Source organism: Halichoerus grypus, chromosome 5 (genome assembly GCF_964656455.1).
Source record: "Halichoerus grypus chromosome 5, mHalGry1.hap1.1, whole genome shotgun sequence".
In the NCBI taxonomy this organism is placed as follows: Eukaryota; Metazoa; Chordata; class Mammalia; order Carnivora; family Phocidae; genus Halichoerus; species Halichoerus grypus.
In genome coordinates this window covers 88,510,789-88,523,070 of record NC_135716.1, presented here as the reverse complement: position 1 = coordinate 88,523,070, position 12,282 = coordinate 88,510,789, and the positions used below count along the sequence as shown (strand labels likewise).

Genomic DNA, 12,282 nt, shown 5'->3' with positions numbered 1-12,282 from the left:
GCCTATAGAAAATAGAACATTGTACATGGTGTTAAGATAAAAATGTATGTCTTGGAATAAATAAATTTACCATATTTGTAAACTATTGCATGGAATTCTGTTGTGTGGACAAATTGCTTTTTATTTGACCATTTCCTCAAGGATGGACATTGGAAATGTGAACTTTAGTAAGACATTGGTGAGATCTTTTAGGATACCCTTGGGGTTAAGGTGGAGACTGTGAGCTGGGTGCTAAAAGGTTTAGTAACTGGTTGAAGGATAGCTCCGTCTCCATCTGGAGGGAGATGGTACAGGATGGTGCAGGGCGCTGCCTTCTCCACGGTTCTCATCAATGGCCTGGGTGACAGGAAGCAGGCTAACTTTTAAGAGTGTGGAATCAGATCCTAAAAGACAAAGGAAGGCTAGAATGGTTGGGCATCCTAATAGGAAGTTTAACTAGAATCCCTATCAGTGCCTTAAAATGAGCCCCAAAGCAACTAAACACATATTGGATGTAGAAGTGTTGTTAAAAAGTTTTCCCAAGGCAGGGACCTTTGGTTGACAAAAATGCAGTGTGGTTAACAGTGGCATGGCTGATAGAAAAGGTAATGTGACTTTTGGCAGCATTAAAAGAACTATGGCTTCCAGAACAAGGAAGGTGAGATTCCTCATGCTCTGTACCAGTCAGACCCTCACATGCTCTGTGAGACTGAAAGCTCTGGAGATAGAGGATGATGGTGAGAGGCTCATGTCTGTACTTCCTAAGTACAGACATGTACTTAGGCACTGGGGTCACTGAGCCCCATCATGACTTGGGAGGCATACCAGAAGGCCGTCAAATAGCTAACGGGCAGTCTATAGAAGAGTCATGCTGTCTAAAGAGTGGATCCAAGGAGGACCAACAGGTACAAGGCAGAGGGGACAGAACTACAGCCCAAGCTGGCCCCAGATTCAATGGGGAGAGCGAGTGTCCCACTCCTGCAGACACCCACAGGAGACTGGGTGAGCACTGGGCCAGTGTGTGAGGACAAGGTGTGAACACTGGCAGGGAGGTAGAAGCAGGTGGCCTTTAAAGCTCTGATATCTCCAAGCACCCATTACCCGTGGGCCACGAGTTTCTTTATCTGTGAAATGGTCTTTAGCAGTGAGTTTACTGTGCGGCCATAGGAAATTGAGCAACATTATTAAGGACTGTGGTTTGTTACAGTAACTTGGGAGAACCCTGTAATTAAAGACCGAGTGTGGACCAGGAGGCATAGGGGACCCTGAGTGGTTCCAGTTGGGCAGCTCGGGCGGCGCTGCAAAGCATGTGAAGATCATCCTCGTCACCCCCTTCCCTCCCTGGTCCTGGGGTCTTACCCTGTGCTTTAATCTGTCACCCAGGTTGTTAATCACTAATGAGGCTGTTAATGGATGACTAGCATCCAACCCCTTCCAGAGTATCACGATTTAAGAGTTGACCCCTTTGTGCCACAGGAGTGATCAGCGGAGACACTTTTGCGCTCAGATGTTGGGGATGGACGCCCCCCTTACCTTTCCTGTCCTTTCTTTGTCACTATCTGGTCACTCAGGGAATCGGGGATCCTAGACCTTAGCTCTGCTAGGGAGCTTAGCCACCTGGCTTCCCAACAGCATCTAGGGTGTGCGTGTTGGAGTTGGTTGGGGGAGAGCCCACCGAGGCTGCCCCTCCCAACCAGCACAGGCCTGGAAAGGGATCTTCATGTGCCACCTGAGAGCACCTGCTGACTTGCTCTGAACCACACGGCCCAGATGTGGGTTTCCAGAGAATTCCGGCAGTCTGTGGCCTGCTAATGGTCTGAGTCATCTGAGTCTTAGGCTCTATGGTGTTCCTTCTGCTCAAAGTTTTTCTCGATCATGTTGTTGAAGAACAGGTTGTACCCTTTGGAGACACAATTCACTCATGCTCGCGTGTCCCCCAGAATGTGCTAGCAGGCCCAAGCCAGCCAGGAGCTGAGCCTTGCACTCTCTTGCCAGGGTTTTCTGTGAGGAGCAGGCCAGCAGTTTCTTTGTGGCCAGTGTTGTGATGAATCTGAAGTTAGTCCGGAGGGATGGACATTGAACCTGAGGCGCCAGGTGTCACCGACGCTTTCAGGCCCAGCTCACGTTGACTGAGGTCTGCTGTGTCAGATGCTGTGCTCACAATGACCCTTGCGGGGTCAGTATCCTTACCTCAGGTTTACAGATAAGGAAACTGAGGCCCAGGACGCTTATATGATAGGTTCAAGATAATAGGAATGGTAAATGATGGAGTACAGCTTAAAGTCCGGGTCTCCTGACCTCCAGTCTGGTACCCTTTGTCCTGCATCACCACCACTGTCTTCGTTCCTGATCCGTGTTGGTTAAACGGTCACTGTGCTCGACTTTTCTCAGGACAAAAGCTCCCCAGGACAGGCAGCTCCTATCTCAGTCTGGTAACTGGAATTCCTACTGCCCTAGAGTACTGATTTTTTACGTTCTTCCCAGAGCCTCAAGTTCTAGAAAGTACCTTAGGAACATGGTTTCTGTTTAAGATTTCATTGTGCAAAGGAAAGAGAGTTCTAATCCTAAGCCAAATGATGGTTAGGCTCCTTTGTTGGAGACCCTTGACCGTGAAGGCCCCCTCGTTCTCCAGCATCTGCTGCTAAGCCAGAGGGCCCAGGGTAGTTGTGGTCGGCCTCTCTAGGCTGCCTTCTCACACCAGCTAGGAGTACTCCTGGAAAACCTAGGGTTCCCCTGCTGCCCAGCATCAGAAGTCTGTCCTCAGGCTAGGATTCACGTGGGGAACCCCTTCGTGGGTCTCCCTGAGGCTCCTCTATAGGAATAGTCTTCGGACAGTACGTACCTGGAATTGCTCCAACTTCTGCGCATCGGGACTTCTGACCCTTTCCGGGACATGCCAGGACCCTACTCAGACACTGGTCTCCTGGGCCCAATGTTACTCTTTCTACTCCCCGTGACATGGTCTCCTGGTGTAAGAATCCCGACTCCTAGCTGAGTTCAGCTCCAATCTGCCCTGGGTATCTCCAGTGAAAAATGAAAACAGTTTTCTCAGCCAAATTCTTCCCTGCAGTTGTCTGCAGGTGAACAAGAGAAAGCAAGCTGAGTCAGATCCTGTTGACCACTGTGGGGGATGCAGTCTCCTCCTGCCCCATCTGCTCCCCATTAGCTGCAGGCACCCGCCACAGGGCCACTGGGCCCGGCTCAGCCCTCGGGACCCTTCCTCCCCATGGCTCCATGCTGTTTCTTGGCTCCTGAGAGCCCGGAAGCCCCAGAGTAGTGTGGACTGGCCTCCACTGGGCTCGGCTTTGTGACCTCTGCTGGTGTTCCCCTCCGCTCCCCGCTCACATGAACAAAGTACATCTGGATTAGAGATGAACGGGGCCGTTGTTCCAGGCGGCCTCCGAGTAGCCGGCGGACAAAGAGGACTTGGAAGAGTACGGGCAGGGATCCTGGGGCCCTCTCTCCTCCCCTGGACACTTCATTGTCCCTGCCAAAACGAGTAGGTTACAGCCAAGGGGAATGGCCGTTGGGACTGTGGTGGTCATGAGCCTGTGATCCTACAGCCTCTCCCCTACAGCCTTTCCCCCTAAACCTTGCCTTTTCCCTGTTCCTCAGGCTGATGATGAAAAATGTGATCCGAAAGCTCTACCTCATTCATAACCATGTCCGTTTCATCTCTGGAAGGGCTGAATTTTACATAGAAATCCTCTTAAGATGCCATTATTTTCTAAGATGACTTTTCTCTTCCCCCACAAAGAAATTCAGGGTGAGCAGGGGAAATGTTGCAAAGCATAGGAAAGCCTAAAGGAGGAAAAAATGAATTCCACCACACAGAAATGACCACACTTAGAGTATCACACTTTCTGTTGTGTTTGTTTGTTGTTGTTCAATCCCCGGCCACCTCTGAGCATTCTAGGGTTCACCTATAACTTTTCAGGGTTAAGGGAACTGTCTTTTCAAGGAATTATTGAATTGCTGAGTGTTGGCGCAGGGGATGACTTTGAAATCATCCAGCCAACTCCTTTACTTCAGACTGAGGACCCAGGTCCGGGCCTCCTGGTTCAGCGTCCGTACCTTGGCACCTGAAGGTCTGTCTAGGTCAGTTGGCTTTCCTGCCTTCTTGAGGACATTGATGCCTTTGAGTTGGTTGCGGCCCCTACACCTCTTTCCCCCCAGTCAGTGCTGGTGACCTGGACCAAGCTGATGGAGAGAGCCCTGGGCAGACCTCCCGGGTAGACCGCACAGAAAGTGGATTAAGTCTTTGCGGTGACCAGAGGGAGATGCTTCCTGGCTGGTTATGGATTCTTCCCAGCTGCTGGTACAGGGTTGGTAGTCTCTAATGCCTTGCCCTTGCCGAGGAGATGTGTGACTGGCACCCAAGACTGTTTCCATCTACTCCGCTCCTGTTTTCTCAGGTGGGGTTGGGAGGGTCCTGACCTCACCCCACATTAGAAGGATGGGCACTTGGGGTGCAGGCTCTCGAATCCAAACACTGGTTCTTGTCCCCACTCGACCATCTGCCAGCTGTGTGACCTTGGCTAAATCGTTTCACCTCTCTGCCTTAGTTTCCTCATCTGTAAAACGGGGAAATCCTAGTGCCTAATCCATCGGGTCTGGGTTGAAAGCCCCTGACACACAGTAAATGCTAAGGAATGTTTGCCATTATTAGCTATGACAACGCGTCCTTTCTTCTTTCTTCTGAGCTTTGTCTTCTCTGACTTTCCTTCTTGCCCTCACCAGTATCTGATGACCTTTGGCAAGTTTCATGAGGCTGATGTAGTTTGTACCCCCAGAGTTCCCTGCCTGCCTCCCTATCTCCCTCCCTTCTCGGCAGCCTCGGAGAGGTCCCTCTGATTTGGGGACCCTCTCCTCCCCCGCCAGCCCAGAAGGAGGTCCTTTCTGGGTCCTTCCCCATCCATAGTGCCTTTATGCCTCACTTGTCCCTCCTCTTGATGTGCTCGCTCCCCATCCCCGTCAAACCTGCCTTATTGAAAGGATCTGTGTGGTTAGTCACCAAGTTAGGCCTTCCAAGACTAGATGCATTTGAAGCCTTATTAAAAGGAACTTCAGGAGGGGACCAGACTCTGCCCACTGATGCCTCAGCAGCCCCCCTCCCCAGCGACCGGTCTTGGTCTCCTTGCTAACCCTGCTCTGCACCCCTGCCCCCACCTGTTTCTTTCTCACTCTGTGGAAGTAGTCAGGGCCCCTGCCTGTTTTCTGGCCTTGAGGGTCCTCGGCTGCGGCCAACCTGCCCTCCCTTGCCTCGTCGTACCCTATGAGCGCGTCACCGCTCCCCACATGGCTGTCCTGCCTCTCCTGGCCTCCCTGCTCGCTAAGGGTTTCTGAGCTCCACCTTATCCAACCTCACACGTGCGCACACGCGCGCGCAAGCACACGCACATGCTGCTCTTGCATCCGTTCGTGGTTAAGAGCTTGGAGGTAAACCTCCCTTCGCACTTGGGCCTGCCCCTCCTAATGTGTGAGCCCCACTTTCTTCATCTCTAAAGGAGAAGAGTAGCAACCCTTACTGTGAGAGGTCAGCTGCATTTGGAAAGGCTTAGCAGTAGTGCTTGGTAGGTGTTCAATAAATACCAGTACTAATAAGGGACAGTGACATTCGCTCGTGTCTTTGTCTCTTTCTTGCTTCTGACCAGACTGTAGGATACGACCCCATCATCGCGCCGGAGGTCTCGGCCTCCTTTGGTGTCCAGCAGCTGCCCCTGGAGGAGATCTGGCCTCTCTGCGACTTTATCACCGTGCACACACCTCTCCTGCCCTCCACCACAGGTAGGTGTATCCCTGCTTGTGGGTCGGCCACAGAAGCCACAGACCAGATAAGGGTGGGCCCTCGGTCTGGGCCTTCCGCACACGCTGGGGACTAGGTCCCTCGAGCACAGAGTGATGCTTGGCTGGCTGGCCCTGCCCCACACGGAGGAGGGATGAGCTAGCTGGAAATGTGTGGGGTGAGCTGGCCCGATGTGCACGACCAGTGACCCCATGGTTTCTTCCTGGGGCCGCTGCTTCCCTTTCTGGTTCTGGGACCTATTCAAAGCACTAACAGCTCAGGGGCTTCTAGGACGTTTCCGAACTGTGTTTGGTCTAAATCCAGAACAGGGACTCTTGCCGCAGAGCCGGTGAGAAGGGAGAGGTGAGGCCAGAGAGGCCGTGGGCCTGTGGGGGAGGAGCAGGGGCGAGGCGGGGAGGGCCTCTGGTGCTGCAGGAGAGCTCTTCCCTCCTTCCAGGCCTGCTGAACGACAGCACCTTTGCCCAGTGCAAGAAGGGGGTGCGCGTGGTGAACTGCGCTCGGGGAGGGATCGTGGACGAGGGGGCCCTGCTCCGGGCCCTGCAGTCCGGTCGGTGCGCTGGTGCCGCGCTGGACGTCTTTACAGAGGTGAGTGCCTGGGGGAGGAGGGGAGCGCTGGGCAGAGGGGCCCAGGACCGAGAAAGCCCAGTGTGCACAAAGGCCTCTGGCTTAAGGGCTCTAGCATCCATGGCAAACAGGAGAAATTCTGTTGCCAAAAATAACGCCACTGTGGTTTCGGGAGCCCTTGCGGGCCGTACTGTGGAGGCAGCCATGTTGTCTTTCGCAAAACCCAGATTTCAAATAGGACCCAATTCCTGGTCTCAGGCTCCCTGGCCTGCTGTCATGTGGATAACTCCAGGGAGGACGGTGCAGCAAACCCGTTCTGAGGTTGAGGATTTGGGGCAGCATTTAATGTACTGATACAGGTCTTTGCTGAAATGAATCCCATTGCCAAGAAGACATTTCACACAGTGTCTGTTGGCTTTCCCTGCCTTCCTTTCTTCTGGGGAGGAAAGGCAGCCTGAGGACAACAGCTAGAAGCGTTCCCTTGTGTCCTATGTGGGCTGCTCCCCCTGCCTCTCTGTTGGAGCCAGAGAATCTGTCTTTGCTCACCTGTCCCCCCACCTGCTCTTACACCAGATGGAATGATGGACAGCGCATGTCCACTCCAATGCTCTTGGCCTCTCTTAAAAGTCCTGCCACCAGCATCACAGATCCAAGGGAAAGAGCAGGGATTTTGGCTCAGGCCATGGGGGGGTTGCTGGTGACCTGCAGTGAGGTCTTGGCAAGTCCCCGGCCCTCTCTGAGCCCTGGTGCCCTCACTGTGTATGCCCTGCCCAGAGCACACAGCTCATGGGGTTGGTACTCCTGGTCCTCTTTCTCACATAGATGGTACGCTTCCTGAAGGCAGATGGGCACCTGGCCCTCATTGTACTGCCATTCCCCAGCTCTGCGCCTTCCCCTGTCTGTCTCTGGTCTTCTCTTGGCACTTGCTACTATGCGGACAGCACTCACAGGCCCAGGTGGCCAGAGAAGGGGCCTGAGTGACCTTCCCAAGGGGAGTACCTTGTGCTCAGTGAGCAGAAGGGGTGGAAAGGACATTGGAGGGTGGGCAGAGGTGCTCAGGTGGCCCACCTGTCGTGCTGAGAGCCAGGTTGGGACAGCTGTGCAGAGGGCCTGCAAAGAGTCTGATGCCGTGCGGAGCCAACCGTAAGTGCTGGAAGGATTCAGGGGCGAGGTGGAGTTCGAGGGAAAAACCGGTAACAGAAACAGTAGCTTCCACTGGCTGAGAACCTCCTGTGTTACTGGTGCTCAGTCTGCACAAGGTATTATAAGGTGGGTAGTATTAACCCATTTTATAGATGAGGAAGTCGAGGCTCAGAGAGATGCAGATTTACCCAAAGGCAGGGGGAGCCGAGAGGCGAATCCCATCCATAGCTCTGTCTACTCTGCTGTGAAGGGACATTGACGAGGAAGCCGGTTGTCGAAACCCGTGACGTCCCTGGCAAAACCGAAGTAGAAGGTGTCCTCACCCCTGCCCTCCTCTCTTCCAACTTCCCTGGGCAGCCAACCGAGAGGTGTCTCTTTCTGGGCAGGAGCCACCACGGGACCGAGCCTTGGTGGACCACGAGAGCGTCATCAGCTGCCCCCACCTGGGCGCTAGCACCAAGGAGGCCCAGAGCCGCTGCGGGGAGGAGATCGCCATCCAGTTTGTGGACATGGTGAAGGGGAAATCTCTAGCGGGCGTGGTAAGTATGGGCAAGTGGGGCTGGGGCCCGGAGGGCGGAGGGCGGAGCAGGGCGGGGGATGGTGACAGTTCCGGGGAGCAGTGGTGTGCTGACCAGATTCAGCCCTGGGAGCAGGAGATAAGGACTCCCCTGGAGCCAGCCCTCCGGGTGGGGCGACAGGAACCACCTGTCCCTAGCTTTTCTCGCTGCGGGCCAGCGGCAGGGAGGCGGCTCGGCCCTGCGACAGTGTAGCCTTGCTGCAGAGATTGTGGTTCTTTCCAGGCTCCAGGCTCCAGAGAAAGGCTCTTTTGTTCTCCACATGACTTGGGAATGAAGGAGTGTGGCTTGGGCGATGCTGGATGCCATGGGGAGCGGTGGCTGGGGGACCGGTCTGTGGAGAAGGCTGTCAGGGCCCTCTCTCACCTCCTGGACCTGAGCGCTCCTTTTACTGTGTCCATCTTAGACCCCTGGGCAGGGCGAATCCCCACCCCCAGAGTGAACCCTCCAGGCCCCCTTTCTGTCCTCAAATCATGGCCTAATGTCCCTACGTCTTGTCGTAGCTCACACTGGGCCCTTCCTGGCATGTTTCTCCCCCAAGCTTAACCTGACTTACACTTCCAGGCCTGCCTCCTTCATTTAATCTTCGGATGTTCCTTAAGCTCCAGAAGGTACCCCATGCTGTCATAGCCCTTTGGGGGACACAGAGATGAATAAGGAAAGCATAGCTGTCTTTCAGGGGGCTTGCAACCCCTTCACAAAGACTTGCTTGGCCTCTCCAGCCCAGTGTCAACCCTTTTGCAATGAACCACATTCTCTCTTGTTACTAAGATTTCCTGAGTTTGTATCTTTAAATTCCGAATTCTCTGAGGACAAACAAGCCAGGATGTAAGCTTCTCTGCAGCTCGTGTGGCTCTACTCTAGGAGAGAGGCAGCTTACAAGGCAGGGGCAGGGCCAGGGCCGGTCCCCAACCTTCCTGTCTGACCCTCTGCTGGGGATTTTCATTGCTGAGGACAGAGCCGCAGCAGGAGAGACACAGGGTGTTTTGTTCGGCCTGCCAGTCCTGGTTTGATAGGCCAGCTCTCCGGGCCACCCTGCCTTCTACACCCTGAGAGAGGAAGGGAGCAGCTCCTCCTCTGAAGGACCCCTCAGCGCCCGCCTGGTGGCAGCCACAGGATGGTAGTCGACGACAATGATAACGCTTGGCCTCTCCATCTGTGTGTCTCTCCCCTCTTTGTTCTGCGTCTCTTGGCTCCTCAGAGTGGGGGACACTTTCTCAGTCCCTTTGCACCTCTGGCTTCTGAGCAGCTCTCCCCAGGTGACACGCTGGGACCGAGGCCGAGGCTTGGGCCGTGGCCAGTGCTGGCCAGTCAGGCTGGGCCTTTCCCTCCGCGGCCCTGTGCCGGGCACGCCTCCGCCCTCAGTGTTGCAGCCCTCGGGAATTACCGTGGCGTCACTAGCTAGTGGTGGCATTCCAGGCCTCTTCGTGAAGGGGACTCCTTCCCACCAGCCCCATCAGATGGAACCAGACTGTTCCCATCTTCTAGCAGAGGTAAAATCTCTTGGTCAAAGTCGTTACACTTGGGCAAATTTCAGTGTCCACCCAAAGTGGCTGGTTGTCCTGCAGTAGGCTTTTGGAAAGAAAGACATTTGTGTCACATGGGAAATCTCTCCCTAATTCTTCTCTGCATCCTCTCCAGTTCAGTTTTGTCGTAACCTTAGACACAGACGAACATTAGGATCAGGTTGGTGCTCAAGGGCACCTGACTCTCGAAGCCCTTCCGTTGGTTCTCCTGACCTGCTGTGGGCACCTCAGGGCGGGTTCCCCGGGGGCTGCCTGGAGGGCACTTGCTTCCACCTGCTGCAGCCTCAGCCCAGCCCACTGGCGCGCCGCCCTTCATCTCTGCTCCCAGCAGCTGGCCTGCCCTCGTCCCACCTCCTGGTTCACTGCTGCTCTTTTCTGTGTCCTTCTGGAGAGGAGAGGGGGAGCCCGCTGCGGGAGCCCTCGAGCCAGGCGGCCGGCCACGCAGAAGGGCCTGCTGGGAAGCCCTGCCTCATGGCCATTTCCAACGTCGGCAGCCTGTTTGATTCGTATCAAACCCTGTGTTTCGAATTAAATCCTTCTTAGATCCTTTGGTTCTCTTTACAAGCTGACTCACAGAAGTGGCCAAGACTTAATTCGAAGCCAGACCATCATGAACCACAAAATGGAATTGCAGTTTTGACTGGCGACAAGCTGGCTTTGTTACCAAGCCCCTGGTGGGGATCCAGCTGTCCAGACCCTAGACTTACAACTTTAGAAGGACATGTGGCTTTTGTCCCCCTCGGCTGCCCAGCATGCCTCCTGGTGGACTCCCCATGGGCCGTTTGAAGAGTGATAGGATCGTTAAGAGTATGTGAGTCCAGCTTTATAAACTGTGCTATTTGGTCAAAGTGATTAATGACAGTGTAAACACTCACTTTCTTTTTTTAGTTGAGGTATAAAGTAAAAAGGAAGTCACCTTGGAGAGACCTACCGTAGGTCCCAGTGATCCGTGACTCAACATCCATCTTACGTCAGAGACCCACCTTCCTATTGTGCTGTCCAGACCCTTCCCCAGCACAGGAAAACCCAGTCTCCCGTGGAGGGGGTGAGGCAGGCACAGTTCAGTAGGTGGGAGAAATGCCTTTTCCCCCCTTCTGGCAATTTGCAATGGTCTTAGCCTTTTGTGCTCTTTTCTGGCTCTACAGCTCTCCCAAGCTAAAGGCACAAGTCATTGTCTTGTTGGTGGCTGATGGAAGTTGTCTCCACGCTCCCCACCCCCAGGCACTCAAACAAGGATGGCCCTGTGCCTTCTGCTCTCTAGGTGGAGCTGTGTTTAGGATCCCTGCCTCTTCCTGACCTTGGCTCTGCTCCCCCTTTCTGTGCAGGTGAATGCCCAGGCCCTTACGAGTGCCTTCTCTCCGCATACCAAGCCTTGGATTGGTCTGGCCGAAGCTCTGGGGACCCTGATGCGAGCCTGGGCTGGATCCCCCAAAGGGACCATCCAGGTGGTAACACAGGGTGAGCTGGGGACACTGCAGAGAGAGGGCAAGAGGATTGTGTCTGCAGCAGGTCACAGACAGTGAGGGGCTGGGAAATGACTTGACCCTGGTCCTTGGGACTGCATGTCCCACGTTCTGTCTGCATGGAGTTCAGTTGCTACCCAGTGGGAACAGAGGGAGAGGTACAGAAAATCACTGGGAAATATGTGATTTTCACAAATCACGTTTATATAGTATTTTTAAGATGTGCATGTTCTGGGCACAAGAGAAACCTCCACGAGAGACAGAGTTTCATGGGAGAGGCAACGGGTAGGTGGAGGGAGTCCCAGATTAAGCGACGGGACCTTTGATTCTGGGTCTGACCCTGTCGCTGACCTGAGTGACTTCCCTTTCTCTGAGCTTTGGGTTCTTCACATGTAAAGTGAGAGTCCGGGCGCTGTGCTAGACCAGAGGGTGGGACAGTTTGTGCTCTGTGACATAGCGAGGCTGGTCCTCGGGCAAGCTGGTGGTCCTTGGGAGCCTCTGCTCAGCTGGAGAGCGGGAACGAAGACAGCGCCCGAGGTGTCTGTCCTCAGGGACTGGGCAGGCTCTGGCCACTTTTGCACTGGCTCCAGCCTGTGCAGATGTAGTTGAGAGACTGGGGAAGGCTCTAGTTCCCTAAACCATGCGGAGGCTTGTCCTCCCTATGGCCTGTTGGGCATCTGCTCACTTGGGGGGGAGCTCGGGGGCGGTGAGACCCTGGGCATTGCCTGTGATAGGCCAGGTCAGAGGTGGGGGGATGCCCAGAGGAAACGAGGCAGGGAACCGGAGGGTCACTGGCTCTCTGCCTTCCAGAGGAAGCGGAACTGCCCCGAGCTGGTTGGGGTTGGCGCCCCCAGGGCAGTGAGGAGTCCGTGACCGGAAGCTAGGGTCCGTGATCTGCTGGCTCCCGTGTTGCTCAGCAAACAGCCACCTTATGGTAGTTTCTCTGTCCCCAGGAACATCCCTGAAGAACGCTGGCAACTGCCTAAGCCCCGCGGTCATTGTCGGCCTCCTGAAAGACACTTCCCATCAGGCTGATGTGAACTTGGTGAACGCCAAGCTGCTGGTGAAAGAGGCCGGCCTCAATGTGCGTGTCCCCCTGCCCCCCTTGCCTTTCCTGTCGGCACGGTCCTTCTGTCCCTGCCTTTTCAGAGCAGGCTCCCAGCCCTGCTCATGGAGTGGGGGCCCTGGGTGCAGATCCTGCTGCTGACACCGCCCACCCGTGACAA

At 54.8% G+C, this 12,282-nt stretch overlaps 1 protein-coding gene across 1 annotated transcript in view; it reads left to right on the top strand.

Annotated features, from left to right (window-relative positions):
• PHGDH (phosphoglycerate dehydrogenase) overlaps window positions 1–12,282 on the top strand; it is a 31,233-nt gene that overhangs the window by 16,742 nt on the left and 2,209 nt on the right. The window contains exons 6-10 of the mRNA XM_036090116.2: window positions 5,634–5,766; window positions 6,222–6,370; window positions 7,879–8,031; window positions 10,919–11,051; window positions 12,010–12,140. Of these exons, the coding sequence (XP_035946009.1) occupies window positions 5,634–5,766; window positions 6,222–6,370; window positions 7,879–8,031; window positions 10,919–11,051; window positions 12,010–12,140 (699 nt within the window). The remainder of the gene's footprint in view (window positions 1–5,633; window positions 5,767–6,221; window positions 6,371–7,878; window positions 8,032–10,918; window positions 11,052–12,009; window positions 12,141–12,282) is intronic.